Source organism: Camelus dromedarius, chromosome 9 (assembly GCF_036321535.1).
Source record: "Camelus dromedarius isolate mCamDro1 chromosome 9, mCamDro1.pat, whole genome shotgun sequence".
NCBI lineage: Eukaryota > Metazoa > Chordata > Mammalia > Artiodactyla > Camelidae > Camelus > Camelus dromedarius.
Window position 1 is genome coordinate 72767650 of NC_087444.1, and position 26512 is coordinate 72794161.

General features: G+C 52.5%; 1 protein-coding gene across 5 annotated transcripts in view; it reads left to right on the forward strand.

The window, feature by feature from the left end:
- Nucleotides 1-23352, forward strand: part of DHX34 (DExH-box helicase 34) — a 28469-nt gene extending 5117 nt beyond the window's left edge. For 2 of the 5 annotated variants that reach the window (XM_064489453.1, XM_010991679.3), the window contains 16 exons: nucleotides 94-1074; nucleotides 3952-4263; nucleotides 6681-6935; nucleotides 9076-9178; nucleotides 9568-9785; nucleotides 10398-10572; nucleotides 11843-12036; nucleotides 12733-12834; nucleotides 14445-14687; nucleotides 14921-15094; nucleotides 15450-15567; nucleotides 16709-16815; nucleotides 19053-19334; nucleotides 20180-20356; nucleotides 20514-20652; nucleotides 21297-23352. In XM_064489453.1, the coding sequence (XP_064345523.1) occupies nucleotides 370-1074; nucleotides 3952-4263; nucleotides 6681-6935; nucleotides 9076-9178; nucleotides 9568-9785; nucleotides 10398-10572; nucleotides 11843-12036; nucleotides 12733-12834; nucleotides 14445-14687; nucleotides 14921-15094; nucleotides 15450-15567; nucleotides 16709-16815; nucleotides 19053-19334; nucleotides 20180-20356; nucleotides 20514-20652; nucleotides 21297-21430 (3438 nt within the window). In that variant the 5' untranslated portion in view covers nucleotides 94-369 and the 3' untranslated portion in view covers nucleotides 21431-23352. Of the gene's footprint in view, nucleotides 1-93; nucleotides 1075-3951; nucleotides 4264-6680; nucleotides 6936-9075; nucleotides 9179-9567; nucleotides 9786-10397; nucleotides 10573-11842; nucleotides 12037-12732; nucleotides 12835-14444; nucleotides 14688-14920; nucleotides 15095-15449; nucleotides 15568-16708; nucleotides 16816-18639; nucleotides 19003-19052; nucleotides 19335-20179; nucleotides 20357-20513; nucleotides 20653-21296 lie in introns of those variants that run through there. The other 3 variants (XM_031458974.2, XM_064489454.1, XM_064489455.1) reach the window with 3 other exon arrangements.
- Nucleotides 23353-26512: the final 3160 nt, after the last annotated feature.

Below are 26512 nucleotides of genomic sequence, written 5' to 3' on the forward strand. Positions count from 1 at the left end.
CCACCTGTGGGGGCTCAGTGTGGTACTTACAGAACAGCAGGCTCTCAGTAAATGTTTCTGAAAATGAACGTGTCTTATGTTCCCTCCCGCAAGCCTTCAGGGCCCAGGATGAACTTGTGCCCATCCCAGAGATCACCCCAGGAGTCGTGAGGTGCCCTGTGTGTCACCAGCTTGACCTAGGCCACTTTGTCATCGCCTGTGGTGATCCTGGATCACCAATGAAAAGGAAGTTAGCTCTCTGAAGAGGAAGTGCTTTGTTATTGTAGGCCCTGGCCTCTCACTGCAGGCAGACAGCCATGGCAGAGAATTTTTGGTCCAGGTGATCAGAACTGACACCACTTTTGTGACTGTGCCGGGATTAGCCACAGCATGTCCCCTCCCAGAACAAGGGAGGGCAGGGGTCACCGGGACCAACACCGGGCTCCCAGTCAGGAGGTGGCCCTGGAGAAATGGAACTGGAATTGTCCAGAGACACGAAGCCTCTTCGAGGATGCCTTCTTCAATGATGAGGGTTATATCCGCCAGGGTTCTGAGGAATGCCAGAAATTCTGGAGCTTCTTTGAACGCTTGCAGAGATTCCAGAATCTCAAGACCACCCGGAAGGAGGAAAAAGATGCTGGCCATCCCAAGCACAGAATCACTGCCCTGGCGGACCTACCTCGCACTTACGACCCGCGCTACCGCATCAACCTCTCTGTCCTTGGCCCTGACACTTGGGGCCCTCGGGAGCTGGGCAGGTGCCTGCCCCCGGAGAGAGTGTCCGAGTTCCGCCGAGCCCTGTTGCACTACCTTGACTTTGGCCAGAAGCAGGCTTTTGGGCGGCTGGCCAAACTGCAGCGTGAGCGTGCAGCGCTCCCCATCGCCCAGTATGGGAACCGCATCCTGCAGACGCTGAAGGAACACCAGGTGGTGGTGGTGGCAGGTGACACGGGCTGTGGCAAGTCCACTCAGGTGCCCCAGTACCTGCTGGCTGCTGGCTTCAGTCACGTGGCATGCACCCAGCCCCGGCGAATTGCCTGCATCTCGCTGGCCAAGCGCGTTGGCTTTGAGAGCCTCAGTCAATATGGCTCGCAGGTGAGTGGGACCTAACAGGCTTCTGGTTTTTCCCTTGTGATCTTGTGGAATAAGTTGCTGACGGTATCGATAAAGTTACAGAAACACTTAACCCTTTGAACCAGTGATGATTCTTCTAGAAATTTATCTATAGATTGGCCTGGATATGGTCCAAATGACAAAAGCACTAACATTACCCAGGGTAGCACTTTAAGAGTTAAGAAATTGGAAATGCCTAGATGTTTATCAATCTTTTTTCCCCAGCAGTCACAAAAAAGGAATGGGAATCCTTCTTACTAATGACTTCTAGGGTTCTAATCCTGGCTCCACCACTTAAGTGTTGCTGTTGAAGTTACAAAACTCAGTGGGGAGGGTATAGCTCAAGTGGTAGAGCGCGTGCTTAGCATACACTGTGTCCTGGGTTCAATCCCCAGCACCTCCTCTAAATATAAACAAATAAAACTAATTACCCCCCCGAAAAAAAAATTTTAAAAATACATAAATTGAAGTTATAACACTCAACACAAAAGAGGGCACATAAATATAGAGCTCTGAGAAATTTCATAAGTTGACTGCTTATGTAACTTGCACCCAGATAAAAAAAAAATCAAACTTACTAGCACCCCAGAAACCTTGTTTCCACTTCCGGGTACTGCCCTGAGGCCCCAGGAGGCATCACAATTCTTTGTGGTAAGCTGTCATTTGAGTGCCGGATTGATTATCACACCTGCGTTCATGAGAGACGATCACAGATGACTTTTGCCTCTCGTTCTTACTTTTTCTAAATGGAATCAAAAAGTACATTCACTGTTGCCAAGCATGGCCTCTGTTACTGTTACTCAGTATTAATTTTGTGAGACGACTCTGTGGTGTAAGCATGTGTGTGTGCACTGTTCATGCTGCTCTGTGGTATTCCGCTGTGAAAGCGCCACAAGTATTTGTCCCTTCTACTGTTGGTGGGAATTTGGGAGATTTCCAGTTTTAGGCTCTTGTGAATGGTACTGCTGCCAACATTCTATAGCATGCCTTTTGGTGTCTTTTTTTTTTTTTTTTCTATTTTTAGTTTTATTTTTTTAAATTTTTTCTTATTTCATGCTCATATAATTGCATTTTTTTTGTTTTTTTGCATTTTTTAAAATTGAAGTATAGTTGATTTACAATGCTATGTTAGTTTCTGGTGTACAGCATAGTGATTCAGTTATACGTATATATATGTGTATATATATTTTTCATTATAGGTTATTACAAGCTATTGAATGTAGTTCCCTGTGCTATACAGTAGGACATTGTTGTTGATCTATTTTATATATAGTAATGTGTTTCTGCTAATCCCAAACTCCTAATTTATCCTTCCCACCTCCTTTCCCCTCTGGTAACTGTAACTTTGTTTTCTATGTCTGTGAGTCTGTTTCTGTCTTGTAAGTAAGTTCATTTGTGTCGTTTTTTCAGATTCCACATGCAAGTAATATTATATGATATTTGTCTTTGTCTGACTGACTTCACTTAGTATGACAATCTCTAGGTCCATCCATGTTGCTGCAAATGGCATTATTTCATTCTTTTTTACGGCTGAGTAGTATTCCTATATATATGTGTATATATGGCACATCTTCTTTATCCAGTCATCTGTTGATGGACATTTAAGTTGCTTCCATGTCTTGTCTATTGTAAATAGTGCCGCTGTGAACATTGGGGTGCTTGTGTCTTTTCAAATTAGAGTTTTCTCCTGATATATGCCCAGGAGTAGGATTGCTGGATTATATGGTAACTTTTAGTTTTTTAAGGAGTCTCCATACTGTTTTCCATGGTGGCCGCACCAAATTACATTCGCAGCCTTTTGGTATATATTTTTGTTGGGTATATGTCTAAGTGGGATTGCTGGGTCATACCAATTCTTGTTATGGTTAATCTTTTTCATTTTAGGTTATCCAGTGGGTGTGTAGTGGTATCACATTTTAATTTGCATTGTGGGTGTCATTTTATGTTTCCCTGATGACTAAGAATGTTTAACACATTTTCATGTATTTTTTGGTTATTTGGAGATCCTCTTTTGTGAAGTGTCTGTTCAAGTCTTTTTCCCATTTGTCTTTTGTAATTTTTTGTCTTTGTTCTTGACTTACAAGTCTTTACAGAAACTGAATATGAGTCCTTTGTAGAATTTGTGTATTGCAGATCTTGTCTTCTACTCTGTGAGTTCATTTTCTGAATGGAGTCTTTTGATGATGGTGCCCCATTTAAATATAATACAGTCTGTCATTTTCCTTGTATGGTTGGCACTCTTTGGGTGCTGTTTAAATAATTTTTGCCTACTTTAAGGTCATGAAGATGTTCTGTTTTTTCCTAACAACTTTTCCATTTAGAACTGTAATTCATCTGAAATCAGTATGTGTGTATATGATGTGAGGTAGGGGTTAAGGTACATTTCTTCTCACTTGGACTTTTTAGCGGGTTACCTTGGCTGAGTGACCTCAGTTTTCCCATCTGTGAGGTGGGCATAATAATAGTGCTTACACCATGTAGTGACTGTGAGGATGAAATGAGTTAATATACATAAAGCAGTCAAAGCAGTTCCTGGAACACAGTAAAGACGTAAAGAAAGATTAATCATAACTATTCTAATTAAGTAGTATCATACGCCAGGCTCTGTGCCAAGCACTTCCTCTGCATTAGCACATGTAATTCTCACAGCATCTAAGAGGGAAAAATACATATCTGAGGCATAGAATTGCTTGCCCCAAGTCAACGGCACTAAGTGGCAGAGGTGGCATTTGAACCTAAGCCCGTTGGACTCCAGAGTTTGATGTGGGACATTTGCTCATATTTTCAATCTGGGGTGGGTGAGGGGTGGTGGCCCAGGCCCAGGGTGCTCTCCTGACCACCCCCCACCCCCAACCCCAGGTCGGCTATCAGATTCGTTTTGAGAGCACACGGTCGGCGGCCACCAAGATCGTGTTCCTGACTGTGGGGCTGCTCCTGAGGCAAATCCAGTGGGAGCCCAGCCTGCCCCAGTACCAGGTCCTGATTGTGGATGAAGTCCACGAGCGACACCTCCACAACGACTTCCTCCTGGGTGTCCTGCGGCGCCTGCTGCCCACCCGGCCCGACCTCAAGGTCATCCTCATGTCGGCCACCATCAACATCTCGCTCTTCTCCAGCTACTTTGGCAGCGCCCCTGTGGTCCAGGTGCCGGGGAGGCTCTTCCCCATCACGGTCAGTGCCCCCTCACCCCCAGACTGCCCACCTGGTCTCTGGCCAACCTGGACATATCCCTTCTCTGCTGCTCTGTTTCCCATCTCTTCTTTTTCTCCTCCATCTCTTTAATTAAGGATGTTCTCCCCTTGCCTCTCTGTTTTTCAAAGCTGCTATTTTCTTTTTTTAATTAATTTAAAAAGAAATCAAAGTATAGTCAGTTTAGAATGTTGTGTCAATTTCTGGTATACAGCATAGTGATTTAGTTATATATATATATATATATATATATTCCCTTTTCATATTCTTTTTTATTGTAGGCTATTACAAGGTATTGATTACAGTCTCCTGTGCTCTACAGTAGGACCTTGTTGTTTATCTATTTTGCATATAGTAGTTAGTATCTGCAAATCCTGAACTCCCAATTAAAGCTACCATTTTGTGAGTATTTACCATGTGCTGGGTAGAGTGACAAGTGCCTGTTAGATGAGACCCCAAAATTTAAAGGCTCAAAAAATATAGAAATTAATTTTTCTTGTATTCCAGTCCTGCTGGTCCAGGCTGATGGGCAGCTCTGTTGCACATGGTCATTCAGGGACCCAGGCTCCTCCTTCCTCATTGCTCTACCACCTCGTCGGGCAGGGTTTCTCAGACTCAGCACTGTTGACATTTGGGGCTGGATAATTCTTGGTTGTGGGGGCTGCCCTGTGCATTACAGGGTGTTCAGCAGCCTCCGTGGCCTCTGCCCACTAGATGCCAGTAGCTTTCTCCTCCCTTAGCTGTGAGAAACAAAAATGTCTCTAGATGTTGCCAGATGTCCCATGGGGGTACAGAGCCACCTCTGATAAGAACCACTGTCCTGGGGGAGTTGTCCTGATTTGTGTGGTCAGAGGTTGAAGAGGGAAGGAGCCAGAGGCCAGGGAAAGCGGCTTGGCTTTAGGCTGGACATGACCTTGCATCACTAAGCCCCACGTAGCTGCAAGGGAGGCTGGCAAATATCAACTCTCTCTCTGTCTCTTTCTCTCTCTACGTGATGGGTGCTCAGGAAGAAAACAGACTTACTGGGGACCGCTGTGGGTCGCCCATACCTCTCAACACACATGATCTCACCCCATGCTCATAGCAGTCCTAGGGGTAGGCTCGTCTCCACCGTGTTTCATAAACCTGCCTGCCCACCTGAGACGCAGCTATTGCTTAAGAAGCTGAAATCAAGAAACAGACCTTTTAGATGAAAAAGAGGGAGTTTTTTGGTACTCATGAAAAATAATGTTTTTGGGTCCTCTTACAGTTTGCTTTGTCCAAGCTAGGCAGAGATCCTTTTTAGCTCTTCAGTTTCCCCAGCAACTTCTGCCCTGAACTTTCCCCGCATTTCTCGACCTATTTGCTATGGCCTGCGTGTGGGTTTTATCAGCCATGACATTGATGATCACAGCTGACATTTATCAAGTGTGTACTGCACGCTGCACAGTGAACAGCAAGAGCTTGCGTGAGTCCCTCACCACAGCCTTGGTGGTTCTGGGCGGGGAATTACTTCCCTTCCTTCTTTCACCCATAAAGGTAAAAATGAAGTTCAGGGGTGTGAAGTCCCTGGTTCATGGGACAGCTCAGGAGTGACAGAGCCAGGATTTCAGTCCGACTCACAGACAGACATGGCCCTGCGCTGGGTAGATTCTGTTTGTCCTTCTCCAGATCTCCTTTGCCCTTGCCCAACTTCCTGTCTTCCCTGGGGAGGCCCGTCTGTATGGATGGCACTAATGAAGCCCTGCCCCTCTGGCTCCGGCTGGCCAGTGGGGGAAGGAGAGTAAAGCCCCTTCCCTCCAGGTCTCTAGTGGGCTGTGACCCTTACCTGAAGTCACAGCTCCTTTCAAGATGTCCCTCCACACAGCTGCCTCCTTTATGGTTTTGATAATCCCTCCTTCCTCTTGTACCTTGGGGCCAATGATTGATAACAGTGCTGAAGTTCCTAACACCAGGAAATGCACTGTCCCTTGTGGTTTCGCAGTCTCAGTGCCCATCAATCTGTCTTCTAAGTAGCCATGAAAAAAAAAAGTGAGGATGCTTTCAGAGAAGTGATTTCTAGGGTTTTAATACTGGCTCCGCCCCTTACAATTCTGTGGTCATTGTTGGAGTTACACTCCCAACCCTAAAGGGTGCATGTGTCCCCAGGGAACAGTTCAATTGATTTTCACAAATTAAATGCCTGTTAGAGACCAGCACCCAGATTTAAAAAAACATCAAACGTTACCAGCACCCCAGAAACCCTCCAATTACCTCGACACTTCGTCCTGTTACTATATCCTCGTCCAGTTATCCTATGTGAGTGTGCCATCTGCTACCTGACTGATCTGTGTCTTCTCCGTCAGCCTGTGGCCTCCCAGCCACATGGCTCTGAGCTGGGATGACACGGTGTGCCCCTGGCTGGGGCTGTCTCCTCCCAGGTCGTGTACCAGCCACAAGAGGTTGAGCCGACAACGTCCAAGTCGGAGAAGCTGGACCCGCGGCCCTTCCTCAGGGTGCTGGAGGCCATTGACAATAAGTACCCTGCTGAGGAGCGGGGTGACCTCCTGGTCTTCCTCAGCGGCATGGCAGAGATCAGCGCTGTGCTCGAGGCCGCCCAGACCTACGCCAGCCACACTCAGCGCTGGGTGGTGCTACCGCTGCACAGCGCCCTCTCCGTGGCCGACCAGGACAAGGTATCACACATGGCCAGGTGGAGTGGGGCGGGCGGGGGTCTAGCCGTGCAGGGCAGAGGGGGAAGAGGGGTTGGGAGTGGCTAGTGCAGGGCCGAGGTGACACCACCCCTCAGGGCTGTGGGTGGCAGAGGGGCTGCTCCCATCTTTGGGTGGGGGAGTATGTGTCAGGGTGAGCTTCCTGATGAGGCCAGAGGCATTGGAGCTGAGCCTTGGAGGACAAGGAGGACTCTGAGTAGGAGAAGAGGGAGGAGGGCAGTCTAGTTGGGGGAGCACCTGGAGCAAAGGCCTGGAGGTGGGAATCTGTGAGTTGGGTGTGGGGAAAGATGGTGAGACCTGGAGTGGTAGATGGTAAGGCTGGAGTGAAAGGGAGCTGGGAGAGAGGCCTTCGTGTCACTGTCTTAGTTACTTATTGGCATGTAACGAATTACTCCAGAACCTAGCAGCATGTTGACTGTTCCGTTCAGTATCTCACACAGTTTCTGTGGATCAGGAATCTGGGAGGGGCTTAGCTGGGTGGTTTTGGCTCAGAGTCTCTCATGAGGTTGCAGTCAGATGACATATGGGGCTGCTGTCATCTGAAGGCTTGGCTGGGGCTGAAAGATTCTCTAGGGGGCTTTCTGAGTGTCCTCACAATAGGGTGGCTGGCTCTTCCCAAGAGACCAGAGCAGAAGCCACAACATTGTTTATGACCTAGCTTTGGAAATCACGAACCATCATTTCTGCAGTATCCCTTGGTTAACGCGGTCTGCCCTGTTCAGGGGGAGGGTACTGGGAGTGTGTGAATCCCAGGAGGCGAGACTCCCCCAGGCCATCCTAGGGCCTGACTCCCACAGTCCCCTTGGGAAGAATCCCTTCAGGTCACACTTGGTCGTTTAGTGATTGAAGAAAGAACCTTTGAGCACCTCCTTAGTGCCTCCCTTGGCACTAAGCGTATCCCAGCCAAAGTATGTGGAACACTTGCATGCTGACCAGAGTTCTGAGATCTGTACCCGCCTTGTCTCTCATCCTCATAGCTGCCCTATCTGCCAGGTCCATTGTTGTCCCCATTCAACAGATGCAGAAACTGAGGCATAAGCATTTGTGCAAAGTCATATAATTGGCAGAGCCAAACTAATTTGGTAATTTGGTACGAGAGCCCATGCTTTTAACCAGAGGTTGGCAGACTTGCCATAAAGAGTGCATGTTTTTAGGTATTGTGGGCCGTATGGTTTGTGTATAGCTGCTCTACTATTACAGCTAGAAAGCAGCTCTAGACTGACCATATGAGGCTGTGTTTCATCACAACTTGATTTAGAGGGGTGGGGATAGCATGCATGAGATCCTGGGTTCAGTCCCCAGTGCCTCCATTAAAAAATTTTTTTTAATTAAAAAAAAAACAACCTTGGTTTACAAAAATAGGTGGCAGGGTGGGTTTGGCCCACAGGCTGTAGTTGCTGCCCACCACTCTTAACCACTATGCTCTTGGGTCCATGAGGAGGGTGTGTGCAAAGGGCCTGGGGTGAGAAAAAGTCAGGGCAGCTGGGGAACTACACTTGAATTGTCTGCATCCAGATTGTGAAGGGGAAGTCAGGAGAGATGGGACTGGAGAGTTGGGCGGAGTTAGACCACCAGGGGACTTGAAGACCCAATGTGGTGCTCGTATTTGTCCTGAGTGCTCTGGGGGGTCATAGAAGCGTTCTGAGAAAGGTGGGGGCGGTGCCAGTTGTGTTTCAGCAGATTCCTCTGCTGCATATGAAGGATGGATGGGAGGGGATGAGACCAGAGGCCAGAAGGCCAGAGAACAGGGAGGAAGCTGGGCAGGATCCAGGTGGAAAGCAGGGGCCTGGACCAGGGCAGAGGCTGTGGGTTTGGGGAGGAGGGAATGAAATCATGAAATGTTCAAGATGATCAGGTGTGGCTAGATGTATGAGGAGGGAGGGAAGACTTAGGGCAGCCCCAGTTTCCATCCCTGGTGACCCGGTAGATTTTGCGCCATCTGTGAGATGGGGACCTGAGGAGGAAAGGGTTCAGTGGAAGGAAGCTGAAGCTGTTTTATACATATGGGTGTGAGGTGCTCCAGGAGGTATTCAGGAGGCCGCGGGACACACGGGTCAGTAAGGGCTGAATTAGCCCCCAGTGCTGCCTCTTCACTTTCTCCCAGGTATTTGATGTGGCCCCCCCTGGAGTCCGGAAATGCATCCTCTCCACCAACATTGCTGAGACCTCAGTCACCATTGATGGGATCCGCTTTGTAGTAGATTCTGGTAAGGGCTGCCCCCTCAGCCACCCTGGGGACCTAGAGAGAAGTGTGAAGTCTGGAGATGTGCACATGTCCGGAGGGAACTCCACACTGAAGCAGGGAGTAGGTAGTGTTTAGGGCTGTTTGCCTGATACCTGGTAGGTGCTTAATAGTATTTGTTGAATGACTGAACCTCTGAATGGGTAATGGCTTGAATAAATAAATAAAAGATGTGTCAGTGAGGAAACTGAAGAGTACATTAACAAAGTGGCACTGTGGGGCCCAGAATGACCTATTGGTTAGTGTTACTGGAATAAAGGAATAAGTGAGGGTGTCTGAATGAATGGCCGGGTCAAGGGCCAGGCGTGTGGAGGGCCCACGTGGCTCCTGCACACACGTTCCCTGCCCACCCAGGGAAGGTGAAGGAGATGAGCTACGACCCACAGGCCAAACTGCAGCGGCTGCAGGAGTTCTGGATCAGTCAGGCCAGTGCGGAGCAGCGGAAGGGCCGGGCAGGCCGCACGGGCCCTGGCGTCTGCTTCCGCCTGTATGCCGAATCGGACTACGATGCCTTTGCCCCATACCCTGTCCCGGAGATTCGGAGGGTCGCCCTGGATGCATTGGTGCTGCAGGTGAGACAGGGGCCAGGAGGGGACTGGATCCTGAGTGCCAGGGAGGAACCTGGGAGGCACTGAGACAGGACAAATCCCAGGGTTTCAGGGTCAACAGCTCAGGGCTGCCTGGCCACTGGGGGGAACCCATCCCTTCCAAACATCCGATCACGTGTTGAGGGGAGAACTGTTGTCCTGGATGCACGGGGTCATAGGCAGAACCTCATGACTCGGTGCTTTCAGCTGTGACAGGAAACCCATCAAGAAGTGGCTTTTAAGACCAGGGTTTCTCAATACGTTCTGTGTCACGGCTCATGTCTCAGTAGTTAGTTTTGCTTAGATTAGGCAGCTGTGACAAATAGACCCACTCACAACGGCTGTGTTCTGCCAACACAGCAGAATGTTAGTCCTCAGGTTGGTGGGCAGCTTCCTTTATTAGGGGACCCAGGCCTTTTCTGTTTTGCATCTCTGTCATCTCCCCAGGGCCTCTTCCTCATCGGCATCAGCCAGCGAGGGGGAAGGAGCGTGGGAGATGGGTTCGGGAGGGTTTGAGGGCCGGGTCCACAAGTGATGCGCTTCCCTTCTACTCACCCTGGTTGGGGCTCAGGCCAAGGGGTTTGGTTCTCATTCCAGATGAAGAGCATGAATGTAGGGGACCCCCGAACCTTCCCCTTCATCGAGCCCCCACCACCATCCAGCTTGGAAACGGCCATCCTCTACCTCCAGGACCAGGGGGCCCTGGACAGCTCAGAGGCCCTCACCCCCATCGGGTCCCTGCTGGCCCAGCTGCCTGTGGACGTCGTGATTGGTGAGGAGCCCCCGCTGGGAGTGAGTGTGGGACACCATTGTGAGTGACCCAGAGGCAAGCCTGTTCCTTCTCAAGGCCCTGTCCATTCATTCACACGTCCTCTGTGCCAGGCACTGTTCAAGCAGCAGGGATATGGCAGTAAACAAAACAGACACCTCTCTCTGCACAGTCTGTTCCCAGCCCCACCCTGGTACCCATCTCTTGCGGTTGTAAGGATGTCAAAACTGCCTGCCTCTTCCTCTTGCTCTTTCCTGAGTCATCCCCTGCCCCTTCCGAGGATCTTGCTGACCGAGGCGTATTCATCTTGCCTGATTCCCCTGACATAAGACATTCTGTATCTACCAGCAATCCACGGCCCACAGAATATCCCCAGCTGGGTTCTACCACCCGGTGCACCATTTCCCAAGCGTGATGCTCAAGGGAACCTCCTGCCTATGTCAGTATCATTACAGTCCCCATCACTGCCGCCCGCTGGAGCTCCAGGACGGGCAGGAGGCTGGGTACCACCAACCTTGAGGGCCGCCCAGGGCTGTGAAGGTGGTTATTTTTGTTTGTTTTAGAGAGAAGGGGGCTAGTGCAAGGAGATCTGAGAGGAAAGAGAATGTTCTGTGATCATTTGCTGTGTGTCAGTGGGAGACTTTATGGCCCTTATTTAATCTTTACCTGATGAGAGGAGGGCCTCCCGGCACCCCTTTTGTGCAGATGAGGAAACTGAGGCTCAGAGGAAGGCTGTCACTCGCTTACCCAGGGTTGTGCAGCAGGTAGTTGGTAGGCACGCCCCAGCCAGGCTGGCGCCGTCGGCCCCCAGACCCTGCGGGGCAGGAGACACAGTGGTGCAGTGCTGGGCAGCTCTGGGCCCAGCTGGCTCAGTCACCGGTCATGCTTTGTGCTGAGTGGAACTCTGAGGGCTTCACCAGTGAGAGTTCCCACCCCCAGCAGGTAGTGCTGCCGTTAGTCCATTTCACAGATGGGGAGATGGAGGCACAGAGAGGTGGAGGGACTTGCCCGAGATGACAGAGCCAAGGGGGTTCTGGGACAGCTTTGTTCTACTGCCCAGCTTTATCTTATGATAAGTGTGACAGAAACTTTCTGGAAAGGTCGGCAAGGGGAACAGTGAGGATGGGTCAGATGCGTGACGTGCAGGTGGAAACTGTCTTTCATCATGTTGGGGTGTGATTCTGGGTTTGATTCTGTCCCTTGGTGGGCAAGGTGGAGGGCGGGTCCGGGGGCGCCCCGAGGCCCTGAGGGCTCAGCGTGTGTCCGCCCACAGGGAAGATGCTGATCCTGGGCTCCCTGTTCCACCTGGCGGAGCCCGTGCTCACCATCGCGGCTGCCCTCAGCGTCCAGTCGCCCTTCACCCGCAGCGCCCAGAGCAACCCAGAGTGTGCGGCCACGCGGCGGCCCCTGGAGAGTGACCAGGGTGACCCCTTTACGCTCTTCAACGTCTTCAACGCTTGGGTGCAGGTGAGGTTGGTGGCAGGGTGCCCTGTTGGGCTGTCGTTCTGCAGAGGTCAGACCTCCCTGAGGCTATGGCTCCTCCTTGTGCCCCTCTGCCCACCCCAGGGAGGACCACTGAGCCCTCCACAGACCTGGCCTGCCTGGGGAGGACCCCATCTCCACCACTGATGCGACCAGCACAGGCAGAGGCCCCGGCTTGAGGGGGAGCCTGGGTTTCTAAAGCACTAAAACCAGTACCATCTGGAGAAAGTGCAGACACCTTAGGGTAGTGTCTGTATATGGAATATGTGTTCCTTGACCCTGCCTGGTTTGGTCCCGGGCAGTGCTGGGGACCTGGTGGTGACTAAAACTACCTGCCCCTGCTCTCCTGGGGCTCACAGTCCAGTGCAGGGAGACAGACCCGTCCCTGGACAGTGACCACCCAGTATGGGGTGTGATGGGGAGTCTAAGGGACTGGAAGATCCCAGCAGGGGGTGTCTGCCCCAGTGTGGTCTGGGAGGGCTTCCTGTAGGAGGGGGCAGTGGGGCTGAGACCTGAAAGGAGGAGGAAAGCAGGTGTTGCTGAGGGAACGCTGGCGGGTCTCCCACCTGCCTCACCTCCTCCCAGTGGCTCACACTGGGCTCGCCTGGGCGGTGGGTCAGCACCCCTGCCCCTTCTCCCAGCTGGCCAGGCCCTGACACTGGTGTCCGGACCCCCACCCAGGTGAAATCTGAACGGAACAGAAACTCACGCAAGTGGTGCCGCCGCCGGGGCATAGAGGAGCATCGGCTGTACGAGATGGCCAACCTGCGGCGCCAGTTCAAGGTGAGGCCCAGGCTGAGGGGTAGGAGCCAGCCTGCCCTGGCACATAGGGCCAGGAGCAAACCTGCGGACGGGGTCAGGGGGAGGCGGAGTGAGAATATGTGTGAATACATTCCAGAACATGGTCTTTCTCCTCCTCCGACAATCATTGGAGTCCCAACCTACACCCGCCTCCCCCACCATCACACAACCAGGTATTGGGGATGGTGGGGGGTGGGGAGGGCAACAGGGTGGAAATCCAGGAGGGCTTCCTAGAGGGGTGGACAGGACAGGCAGTCACATGACTCATTCTCATGAAGAGCCTCGCCCTCTGGAGCCGGAGTGCTGAACTGGCTGCAGAGGCTGAGTGCTGGGACGCAGCACAGAATGATGGTTGGGGGCACCAGATCTGGAGCCTGAGATCTGAGCTCTGCCATTTGCTGGCAGTTCAACCCCGGGCAAGTTCCTGTGCCTCTTGGGGCCTCAGCCTCTCCCTCTAAAAAACGGGGAAACTAAAAATTGCCCCTGCCTCTGGGCGATCTCGTGAGGGTTAAATGAGTTAATACACATAGAGCATTCAGAACAGGGCCTAACACACAGGTGGTCTCATACAAGTGTTTGCAGTTTTCATTGTTATTATTATGTGGTTCTATAGCTTGTTCCTGTCATTAATATTCCACGGGCGTTTTTCCATCTGAGCACAAAACGATCTGCTGCTGTGTACTTTTCCACGGCCGTGTAGCATGCCACGGAATGAAAATAAAATAAAAGAATCCCTGGTGTAACTGTTCCCTGTGGCTGCAGGAGGGCAGATCGAGGCCCAGAGTGGGCGGTCGCCACCAAGACCTCCCATGCAATAACAGGGATCCCCACATTGGTGACCACTGATGTCCCAACCATTCTTGGCATCCCTCAATGTCTTTGACTTTCTAAAGGGCAGCGGCTCAACCATTGTTGGGCCCCAGACACTGAGAAACTAACCCAGTAGGGTCTCTGGGAGGCTGTTTACAAAGGCGTGGGCAGGAGGTCTCTAAGGTGCATCAGAATCCCCAGGAGAGTCTTGTACCCAGATTCCCCGCCCACCCCCCCGACACGGACTCAGTCCTTCTGGGATGGGGCCCAGGTCTTGGCGTTTCTGACAATTTCCCAAATGATCCCAGCTGCTGCTGCCGCCGGCCAAAGCACCGCAGTCAGAACCAGGAGTGTAGAAAACCCTCAGGGCTGGTGCAGGCCTGGAAGGGCAGGTCAGAGCATAACCGGAGCCCGGAGCCGGCTGTGTGGAGAGTTCCTCAGGAAGGACCCTGGGTGATGATTGCCTGGCCTCCTCTCCTCCCTCCTGTCCCCAGCCCGGGCATTCCATTGACCGGGAACAAAGATAGCCTTTCACGGAACAGTCATGTGCCCAGCACTATGCAAAGGCGTGCTCTTGTACAGTCCTGTTCAGCCCCAACAGCCCCAACAGCCCCAGCAGGGAGGTCCTGGGAGGGCCCCCAATTTCTGTTTGAGGAGAAGTGCTGTTGTAGGGGTGAGATCACTCGCCAGCCTGCTACAGGCCCCAGACTGGAACATGCATCTCCATCTGGAGCCCACTTGACTGGCCCTGGGTCCCTCACTTGCGCCCCACCTGCCCCCAGGAGCTGTTGGAGGACCACGGGCTGCTGGCTGGGGCCCAGGACCCGAAGCCAGGGGACAGCTACAGTCGGCTGCAGCAGCGCCGGGAGCGCCAGGCGCTCTACCAGCTCAAACGCCAGCACGAGGAGGGCGCAGGGCGCAGGCGCAAGGTGCTGCGGCTCCAGGAGGAGCAGGATGGCTACTCCAGTGAGGAGGACCCAGATCGCACAACCTCCCAGGGGGCCGGCGACAACGTGGACATCCAGGTGGGGCGCTGTGGGGCTGTCTGGTGCCTGGAGCCAACGGGGATGGAGTTTGATAGAGGTGGGACATGGGCTGTCCTGGGGTCTGTGGGGATATGGTTCTGCCCCGACCTCAGGAGACAGGTTTCTACGGACAGGAGTCTGCAGAACCCTTTGGATTCACATACCCTAGTCCAGGCCCCTGGGGTAGCGGGGAGGGCCCCTCAGGAACCCACCTTCCCCCGTGTTGCCACCAGGATGTGAAGTTTAAGCTGAGACACAACCTAGAGCAGCTGCAGGCAGCTGCCAGCTCAGCCCAGGCCCTGACCCGGGACCAGATGGCCCTGCTCAAGCTAGTGCTGGGCCAAGGCCTCTACCCACAACTCGCCGTCCCGGACCCCTTCAACAGCGGCCGCAAGGACTCGGACCAGGTGGGCCTCCTTCCCTCTCCCCATCCCCTTAGTGTTGTCCGTCACCCCTTCCCAGCGCCTGCTCTGTGCTGGACACAGTAGTGACCGAAACAGCCCTGGCCCTGCCTTCATGGGACTCCAGTCCAGTGGAAGGAACAGGCCTGTTCCCAGACAGATGACCCAGAGCGGTTGGGGCTGAGATGGGGACCTGGGGGCTGAGAGAACAGAGAGGGGGACCTGACCAGCCTGGGAGAGGATCAGGGAGGGCTTCCTGGAGGAGGGAACTTCTGAGGGGAGACATGGAAGCAGGAACCTGGCAGTGGGAAGAGCAGGTCCGAGGGCCTCCGTCACCCGGCCCCACCTTTGACTTCTCCAGATCTTCCACACCCAGGCCAAGCAGGGCACCGTGCTGCACCCCACCTGCGTCTTCGCCAACAACCCTGAGGTGTTGCACACCCAGGAGCCGGAGGTCAGGGGTGGCGAAGGAAGCCGAGGTACCGTGAGCCCAGGCGGGTAGGGAGAAGCCCTCCACTGGGATACGAGGGGCAGGGACCGTGACCTCGGGGTGCACCTCGCCATCTGGGGTCACCCCCTTGCTCCTCCCCACACCCCTCCTTCGCTGGGGCTGCTGATGTGGTACCTGCGGGTCCCAGGAGCCAGACCTCACTGGGTGGCCTTAGCAAGTTCACCCCATACTCAGCCTCATGCTCCTCCTGGTGGTGCTGGGCCTCGAGCCCCATGGCTGTTCCCGAGGCCTGCGGTTTTAGCTGGTAGAGCAGTGCCTGCCAGGAGGCATGTCCCGGGAGCCCTGTGAACTTCAGGGTTTGGTCGTCCTGGGGGGGGCTCCCCCAGCCCCAGCATTTAGTCAGTTGGATTCCTTTCATCTAGTGGGATCTAGGCCTCCAGTGCTGCCTGGATGAGACCAGTCCCATCCTGGGCGCCCCTCCTGAGGTGCGCTGGGGTGGGAGTGTCCCCCCGGCCACCTGCAGGGCTGCTTGTGTGCTTTGTCCCTTGGTTGTAAAGAAAGTAATGTACTGTATTAAGATGGTAAATAGTAACCCCCAGAGGATGAGGTTTGTAATTTTAAACACCAAAGATAGAATTTGAAATTTTCTTTGTCTAATCTTTAACTGCTATGAATTCCTAGTCGTTTTACTTTCTTCTTCTTATATTGTTTTTCTCCTTTTTGAATTTTGAAAATTCCAACATCTTCAAAGTAGAGAGCGTGACAAAGCCTCCGCACCCTCACTCAGCGGCATCTACCAACCGCTTTGCTTCTGTCCCATTGCTTTTTTTCCCTTTTTCCTGGAGCATGTTAAGGCAGGTCCCAGACATCATACCATTTGATAATAATAATGATAATCATATTCATAAGGACTGTTTTTTGCATCACTGTAATGCTATTATGTTCCCAACAAAATTGACAATACTTCTTAATATCACTGAACAGCCATAGTTGCATTCAGCCTGGCAAAGTATTTAAAAAATAAGCCCCAGACATTTTATCATTACACACGAGTGTGTTCGTTGTGTGGATGTGTGATTATCCTAGAGGAACCGGCAGCCCGTTGGGGACGACGGGGTGGGGTGGGGGATTGGAGGTGGGATGCTGAGCTGACCTCTTGACCCTTTCAGATGACAAGGACAAGATGAGCAGCAAGCACCAGCTCCTCACCTTTGTCTCCCTTCTGGAGACCAACAAACCGTACCTGGTGAACTGTGTCCGCATCCCTGCTCTCCAGGTGGGTCTTTGCCCGGCCTCCCTGCCTCCCAGCTCCCCGTTCTGTGACTGTGTCCCCAGGGCAGGAGGCACAGGGTAGGTATGAAGGGGCCGCCTTCCCCACAGGCTGGCACAGCATCAGGTCGGCTGTTGTCTTCTGTTTTTTGTATTCATTCGTCACCTGCTGAGCGCCTGCTGTGCACCAAATTGTGGAAGGCACACGAGACAAGACCTGGTCCCTGGTGGTTCCTGTTCTCCCCCTGCTCTCTGGGGCTCACATCTGGCAGGGGAAGATGGACAGTAGCAATAAACACAGTACAGCACTAAATGATATGGTAGCAGGTGATAAGAGTTGGTGGAAGAATAAAGAGAATAGGATAAGGGAGTAGGGGGTTTGAGGGGGAGGGGAGGGGCAGGTTCTAGTATGAAATTAGTAGATCTGGGTGGGCCTCTTTGAGAAGGTGCAGCCAGGCAAAGACCCATGGGAGGGAGGGAGCCATAGGGATCTCTGGGGAAAGAGCATCCTGGGCAGAGTGGAAAACAAGTGCAAAGGCCCTGAGGCACCATATGCCTGGTGTGTGCAGGGAACAGCTGGAGCAGAGTCAGTGAAGGGGAGAGCAGCTGGAGAAGAGGTCAGGGAGGTGGGTGAGACTGGATTCCCCCTCCCCACCCATCACCACAGGGTTCTGAGCAGAGCTGGGACAGGGTCTGACATGGAGCTGAGGCCAGGAGGCCAGCAAGGAGGGTGACTGCAGTCGTAGGACAGGAGAGGATGGCGGGTGCACCCAGTGGAGGCTGAGGACGCGCTGAGTTTGCAGATATACTTGTTTATGTGTCTGCAGGCCACCCCGTGGTCCCAGGCCCAGCCATGGTTCTCGTGGTTCTCGCCGATAGGGGGACAGACGAGGCTGGGGTGGGGATGGAGAGGAGGGTGTGTCAGTTGCCTCAGCCACACAGTGAACAAGGGGCTGAGCCAGAACTCAGGGCCACGGGCTGCGCTGGCAGCCTCCCCCCATCAGATGAGTGTCCCCGTTACCTTGACCCCCTCGCTTCCATCCCAGGGAACGCAGAAGGAGAAGAGAAACCCTTTGGGCTCCCAGAGCCTCCGGAGATGTTGCTGACACTGTGAGGCCCACTGACACCATGAAAGCTAACTCTGAGCTGCTCCATTATGTATTCATTCAAATGTATATTGAGTGGCCACATCGTGCCAGGCACTAAGGACTCTTCTTGGTGCCGGGGATGCAACTGTGATCAAAATGGACAAAATTCTCAGGGTTCGTGGGGCTTGTGTATGAGTGGGAGAGGCAGACAGTAAAGAGAAACACAAATAAATATGAAGGACCAGGCCAGGCACTCGTATTGGTGCCAGACTGGAACACAGCGGCCTGTGGAGAGGAGTGCTGGCGGTCAGCAGGACTTCAGGAGAGAAATGCGTTTGCAAGCCGAGATGTGGCCTGATATTTCAGTCTCCCCAGCCCGGTACAGTTCGCTATGATAGAGAAATTTTAAACAGGCCCCAAAGTAGACAGGATAGCCCATTGAACTCTCATGTTCCATCACTCAGCCCCACGTACCATCCACCTGTGGCCAGTCCTGCCCCATCCACTCCCCCCACCCTGTCCTGGAGAATTTTCCCCAACATCTTGACAATTTTCAAAGAGAAAAGTTGAAAGAAGTGTGCAGCGACCTCTCGTACTCCCAGTCCCCAGTCCCACAGAGAACATTTGGTCTTTGCGTTATCACCTCTCCGCCCGTCAGTCTGTTTTAATAGGTGGGTTTTCTTTCTTAATTTCTGGGTACATTTTAAAGAAAGTTGCTGACATCAGTGTCCTTCACCCTTAAGTACTTCAGCCTGCTTCCCGTTAACTAGCACTCAACATTTGTTTGGATATCTTGAGGATAAAATTTATTGTGACACGTCCACATCAGGTCCACCGTCTGAGGAGTATTGACAGGGGCATGCACGTGTAGCCCCCACCCTCAGCAGAAGGTCAGCTCCATGGGGTGAGGACTTAGCCTATCTTGTTCACGCTTGTATCTCCAGCACCTGGAAGAGTATCTGGCACAGAGTAGGAGTGTGGTCAATATTTGCTGCAGAGCTGGCTGGGTGGGTGGGCGGATGCCTTGGAGAGACAAGTAGATGTCTGGATTAGGGGGTGGGGAGGTGAATGAGGGCGGCGGGCAGGAGCCCAGGCCGGTGGGGGCCTCTCTAAGATGGCTCCCTGCTCCTCACACCACCGCCCGTCTCTCTTCCAGTCCCTCCTGCTGTTCAGCCGGTCCCTGGACACCAATGGCGACTGCTCCCGCCTGGTGGCTGACGGCTGGCTGGAGCTTCAGGTGGCAGACAGTGAGAGTTCTGTCCGGCTCCTGGCAGCCTCCCTGCGGCTCCGGGCTCACTGGGAAAGTGCCCTGGACCGGCAGCTGGCCCACCAGGCCCGGCGGCGGCTGGAGGATGGAGATGAGGAGGAGGAGGCTCCGGTCCACCGCAAGGAGGTGGCGGCCCTGAGCAGGGAGCTGTTGCAGTTCATGGCATCCAAGGTACCTGCCACCTGGGTGCCTGTGCCCCATGGCGGGGGTGGGGGGGCTGTCCGCCACAAAGATTAAGGCTCTGGAGGGCCCAGTTTCCGGCTTATCAATGTGGGGGTTTTCAAACCAGAAAGGTTGATGACAAGCCCTAGGTCACACAGCTGGTCAGGGGTTTTGATCCTGGGATTGGAGCCAGGATTTGATCCCAGGAGCCTGGCTCCAGAGGCCACGCCATGAACCGCTGCAGCCCTCATTCACCGGATGTTTATTAACACCTGCTGTGCGTGGGGTGCAGGTTAACCCTCATTAGCAGTTAAGGGCTTGCAGGATGTGAGTGGGGCGCTGTAGGGTTCCTGTCTATTTGTGGGGGACAGACAGGAAGAATTGGATAGAGCAGATTTGAAACTAATCCCCTACCTCTTAAGTGGGGATTGAGAATTGATCCTGATTCTACTACATGTGGATGGGGTGGGAGAGAACAGTGCAATCCAGGATGGCTTCCTAGAGGAGTGGAAGAACCCAGTGAGCCAGGGAAAGGGGAACAACCTGATGTGCCAGGGAAGGAGGGGCAAGGTGGCTGGACTTGAAGGCAATAGTTCAGGTCTGAATGTGTTCCCACAAGTGATAGGGAGCAGAAAAGGGGCCTGGGGAAGGCAGGTGAGATGGGGGATGGGGTACCAGAGCATGTTTTAGACAAGCCTGTGGTAGTGAGTATCTGAAACCATGTTGTGATTGGCTTAAGCAGTTGGCCCCCATAACTGAGAAGTCCAGGGGTGGACTTTAGGCACAGCTGGATCCAAGTGCTGTGATCATGTCTGTGTGAGTTTGTCTCCTCTATCTCCTGCATCTTTTCTCAGGTTTCCTACAGCCTCCGGCGGCTCACAGGGCTGGAAGTCCAGAACCTCTACGTGGGACCCCAGACCATCACGGCCACCCCTAGTCTCCCTAGCCTCTTTGGCAGCTCTCCCCCATGCCCCCACCCTACCAAAGGGGGCTACGCAGTCACTGCCTTCCTCACCTACAACTGCCTCACGGTAAGATTCCACCCCACCCCCAACCATATTCCAACTTCATCCAGGGATGCGGTTTCAGAGCGGGGTCTGCCAGCCCCGAGGGCTTCTGGGAAGGTCCCAGGCTGGTGGTGGGGGGCAGGGCAGATTGCCAAGCCCTGACACAGCCTGGCTGTCACAGAGTGACGCGGACTTGTACAGCGACTGTCTCCGCACCTTCTGGACCTGCCCCCACTGCGGCCTGCACATGCCTCTGACACCTTTGGAGCGCATCGCCCATGAGAACACCTGCCCTGAGGCCCCGCGGGACGGTCCTCCAGGTGAGGCCAGGGCGGTGGGGGCTGGGGCACTGTGTCTGCCAGCTGTCCGTCCAGCCTGTGTTTGTTCCCTCGGCACCTGGGCATTCACTTGACACCTTGGCGACGCACGACCTCAACCCTCTGCCCTGGCTGGAGCCACCTCGTTCTCATGTCTTTGTGTCTGTCTGTCTCTGGTCTGTGTCGCTGCCTCTCTGGTCTGCATCTCTGTTTCTGTCTGTTTCTCTGTGTGTCTCTTAGTCTTTTCTCTGCCCCACAGCTGTCTCTGCCTTGGCCATGCCCATCCTGTTGTCACCCAGGGGACGCCGCAGGGGGCAGACCCCAACGCACTGCCTGCTGCATTGCGCCACATGCCACACCCTGGGGCTTGTTGGGAAGGTGGCAGGGGGGCAACGTAGTCCCACCCCAGGGCTCTCTCTGTTTCTTTCAGCCTCTGTGTCTCTTCTTTTGTCTTTCTTTCTACCTCTCTCAGCCCCTGGGACACAAAGTAAAGACTTGCCTCTGTAAGTGTATTAATCAAGGAAGGCTTCCTGGAGGAGGCAGATCCAGAGGCTCCAGCCCTACAAGTGCCCAGGATTTTGGGTCGGGGGTGGTGTGAGCACACCATGGAGCACCCCCCTCACAGCCTCCCTTCTCCTCTTCCTTAGGGGCTGAGGAAGCTGCCCCTGAGCCCCTCCAGAAGGCATCTGCCCTGCAAAGGCCCTACCACTGCGAGGCCTGCCAGAAGGACTTTCTATTCACGCCCACAGAGGTGCTGCGGCACCGGAGGCAGCATGTGTGAGCCCAGCCAGTCCCCGACCAGGGCCAGGACTTCTGCCCAAGCCCCCAGCTGTGGCTCAGAACTGCGGTCTGGTCCCAGCCTCACAGGGAGGGAGCGTGAACACATGAATAGTCTTACGTACAGACTCGGGTCCTTTAGCCTGCTCCTGCCCAGCCAGAAAGTAGCAGCTGCCCCTTGTTGGTCCTCCCCACAGTCTAACTGTCATTCCTTCTGCTGCAGCAGGCCAGCTGAGGTGTTCTGGTGTGGGTGTGGGAAGTTAAGGCTGAGCAGGGACTTCAGGTTCCATGTACAGGATCTGGGAGACCCTGCATCAGCCCATCTATGTGTGTCACTTTGAGAACTGGGCAAGGTCGGGGGGTGCTCAGGGTTCACTCTGGCCCATAGGCTGCACTACCAGACCCACTTCTGGCATCGTCACCAGGGCCATTCCTGCTGTGAGGTCCGTGGGCAGTTCTCAGCTGTCCCCTGTGGACTCCCCGGCCATGCCTCCCCTACAGATGTGATAAGGATAGGGGATGCCGAGAATGACTTGATGCCAAGAAATTCCATAATTCAGTTGAAATGGAAAAATGTCTTGAAAGACACGAACTGCCAAAGCTCACTCAAGAAGAAGTAGATTAACTGGACAATCCTGTGTCTCTATTAAGGAAACTTAACTGCTAGTTACAAACAGAGGACAGGCTTGGGTGGGTTCACTGGTGACCTCCAGCAGACGGGGAAGGAAACTGACACAGTCAACAACAGCTCATTTACAAGGTGGAAGAGGACACCTCTGGGCTGGTTTGATGAGCCAGCGTTGCCCTAATGCCAGAACCAGACTTGGACAAGACGTAGACACGAAAGTCCATCCTAAACATTTGGCAGCCCATGTTCAGCAATACATAACAAGAACGGTCCATCGTGGCCAAATGAGATTTATTCTCGGTGTACAAAGTTGGTTTAATGTTTGAAAATCAATCAGTTTGGTTCACCATATTAAAAATAGGAAATGCACTTGACAGATTTTAACATCTTGTGGACTTGGGTAAACCCCTTGACCTCTCTGCTCCACTATTTTTTTTTTTTCCCTGACAAATGAACACAGCTAAACTGTGCTTTTCCCAGAGGTTTCATTTTGATATAGAAATCTTGGAAAGCATTTATATGTATATATATATATATATTTTTTTTTTTTCCCTCGAGTATAAAAGCAATGCATGATTTTCTCAGGTGGGTATCGGAACCTAACTAGAAACCACTCCAGGTGTTTTAAACAGGAAGGGATTTAACATGGGGAATTGGGTGCTTACAAAACCAAGGGAGGCTAGAGTAGCGGGCTCTAGTGCAGGCCCTCAGGTACGATGCCCAGGATGACAGCACAGAACCCACGTGCCAGCAGGGTCCTCTGGTCTCAAAAGCACTCAGCCCTGGCTGTGACCCTGGGGTCACTTCTGCCATCCACATCTCTGGAGGGACTGTCATTGCTGTAATGGTTCTACACCCAGAATCCAGCTGCAAGGGTGTCTGGGAAATGCGGTTGCTGCCTCCAATTTCTGCTGCGAGGAGGTGGGTGGAGGTCAGCCAAGCCCACCCAGGGTCAGCAGCAGTGAAGACCATGGGAGGACATGGAGAAGAGGCAGAGAAGCAGATAAGGAGGAAGATGAAAATCTACCATCATTCACCGTCCACGTGTAGACTGAGAATCCTGGTGACCATCCTCCCACGTGCCATTCTCTGCCTGTGTTTATACACATTTTGAAACCACTCAGGGTCCTGAATGACATTTTGTATCCTCTCCATTTAATACTTCTCTGTGGCTAATCATGAGTATTTCTCCAGCTCATTGTAAGTTCTTGTAAAATTAGATTTTCTAGAACCTGTGAAATATCCTGTTGTTTAGTGTGCCATTCAAATCATTGTTAAAAAACCATTTCCTCTTCTGCCTTTTGCCTGTTTCTGGGTCTTTTCTAATAATAGCAAACAACTCTGCATATGCCTTTTTGCAGGAATTTTGCCTGGATTTTGGATTCCTATTTTTCTTCTCCATTATAGAAAATTTGGGAAAGCTGGAGAAGGAAGGAAAAAGAATTCTCTAGAATCCCCCACCCAAGAAACTTTGGGCATGGGGTTTGATGAACCCCAGCATGGAGGGGGCGGATCCTGTTTGCTTTTCCCACAAAGCATCAGAACACAGACACATCCCAGTTATTACAGGTGTGTCTGACCCTTTGGTTAGTGGCCTCAGAGACCTCCCTCCACCGAGTGGCCTAGCCCCCTCAACAGTCATTACCACGCTTCCTTTCATCCTACACACAGCACTCTGATGGGCCTGCCTTTTCATCATGCTTTTCCCTAAACTTCTGGCTGTTTCCTCAGGTACATCGGAACTTGAGCATCTGCCAAGACCCTATTTCCAAATGAGGTCATGTTCACAAGTCCTGGAGTTAGGGCTTGAGGATATCTCTTTGGGGGACAAAATTCCATTTATAACCCCCTCCCTAGTCCATGCTTTGTGTGGCAACCTGAGGGGCAAAAGCACAAACCAACTCTGTCTTTTCTCCGCTCAAAATTCTTCTGAGACAGTGGAATATTATTCAGTCCTAAAAAGGAATGAAGCACTGGTGCATGCCATCCCTGAGATGAACCTTGAAAATACTATGTTGATTGAAAGAAGCCAGACACAAAAGACCTCATATGATTCCACTTATAAGAAATGTCTGGAACAGACAAATCCATAGAGAAAGTGGATTGGTGGTTGCTTGGGTTTCGGGGTTGAAGATGGAATGGGGAGTGACTGCTAAGGGGTAGAGGGTTTATTTTGGGGGTGATGGAAATGTTCCAGAATCGATTGTGGTGATGGATGCCCAACTCTGAATATACTAATGTCCTTGAACTATAAACTTTAAATAAGTGAATTTTATGATATGTGAATTACATCTCAAGAAAGCTGTTACCAAACACCTTCCCTGGCTCCCCAGCACCCTCTGGAGGGAGCCCAGGCTCATTGCCGGCCCCACATTCTGATGCATCAGCACTGGATGACTCAGAGTCCCACTGTGTGGACACATGATTCACAAGAGGCTACAAAGACACACACAGAGTGACACTGCCATGGACACATATATGGAGGCTCCCAGTTACAAAGACTCACTTTGCCACAAGATCCCACCCAGACACAAACCTTGACACAGCTATGGACCACACCAAGTGGTCCCTGTGGCCTCACCCTTTGCCCACCATCACAGCCAGACACCACGGTGGGGATTCTGCCAGATGTTGAGTATGAGTATCTCAGTTGTGCATTCCAGAACTGGGGAAGTCACCACAGAATGGATTGGGGGATGCCTTGAGCACAGTGAGATGGATCTGAACTAAAAAAAGAAAAAAATTGGTCACCTGACCTCCATGAGCCTCTACTCTGGTTGGCCACAGTGACACTTAGGGTCTTCGGGAATCAGCACCAGTTCAGAGACAGTGTCTGGTAGTCCCCAAAGGTCTGATTATTTCCTTTTCCTTAACACACATCGACCCTGGTCAAAGGCTGGAGGTTCCTTCGGGGGATTAACAGTATGAATTTTGGACAGTGTACTGGGGTCCTTCCTTGAGGGGACCCGGCCTCCCCTCATTCAAGGGGTCCTGGGTCTGTAAATAGGCTCACCTCTGGAGATTGATGGAGAAGCCGTCACTCTCTGGTTTTAGGATTCAGGTTAGGTCTTTGGTTCACTAGACGCAGAACTCTTCCGCGTATACAGAGCAAGCAAGAACTTAGCGGACAGCACGTCTGTTTCCCTCCTAGGACGCCAAGATCAACTACCAGCACCACCATCTCTTCTAATTGCTGTTTGCTCTGCGGTCGCTAGAGCTGGCCACGCCCACTTTGCGGTGGCCACGCCCACCTTGCCTTTGGAGGCTGCGTCTCGGCCCCCACTGCATTGAAGTTTCCCAATTCTGGGGCGGCAGCTCCCACAATGAGGTCTGGTCTGCAGAGAAGAGCGGCCGTGGAGACAGCCAGGCTATGGACACACGCAAGGTGGCCCCTAGTTATAAAGTCTCACAATTATGGACACGCGCTCACACAGAGATAGCCAACCTATATCAAGGCACACCATGACAGCCACAGCCACCACACAGCCCTTCCTTGGTGACATATGCCCCATTCAGTAACAGGCTGGGCAGCGAACATACTCCTGTTGTCACCCACTGTCCCGATGGCCTTCCCCACTGTAGCAACCGACCCCAGCATCCCAAGGCCACAGCCTCAGCAGTCATGCAGTTGTCACACATACTTGCACATACCCAGCCATGTCACCCAGCCCGACGTGGGCCACCCTGCAGACCCTTCAGGGGCCCCACCTCCCTCAGCAACACCCACCCACTGCCCAGGCCTCCCAGAATTCTGGGTTTGGGCACTGGTTCCTCACCCCAGGAAATGGGGGAGGTATTTTTAGTTACAATTAACCTGACGCCCAATTTTCCTCCTTCCCGAAGGCACATCCAATTGGTTTAATTAGGATTACAGGAGAGGCATTTCTAGTCACTGCAGGAGGTGGGGTGGGGGGAATCCCCCCTCCCCCACTTGCCACTGTCACATACTCCCCCCTCAGGAGCCAGGCAGGGGTCACACGAATGCAAGGACCTCCCCTTGAAGTGAACCTCAGGCCTTGGCTCAGCCCTGACTCTACCCACATATCCCATCCCCCACTTGCCTTTAAAAAGATGGGAGGGTTGTTGTAAGTCCTTCCTGCTGTCTATCCCTCATTCACCCCACTTCAGTCCCTAAAAGTCTGGGAAAAGACAAAGTCTAACCATAGTCACCAAAACAATATCTAACTCAGAAAACAGTTTGTGTCAGGCTTTTTACAAATCATAAGATCTCGGGGGATGGCGTAAAGCTTGGTAGTAGAGCTGGTGCTTAGCAAGCACGAGGTTCTGGGTTCAATCTCCAGTAATTCTTTAAAAAAAATTTTTTTTTAAATCATAGAATCTTAGAATTCTATTTTTAAAAATGAGAAACTGTGAGCCAGGTGGTGAGTGTACGGGCTCCTGAGCTGTCTGGCTGCATGGATTCGAATGGACACTTACTCTTTCCAGCTGTGCGACCCC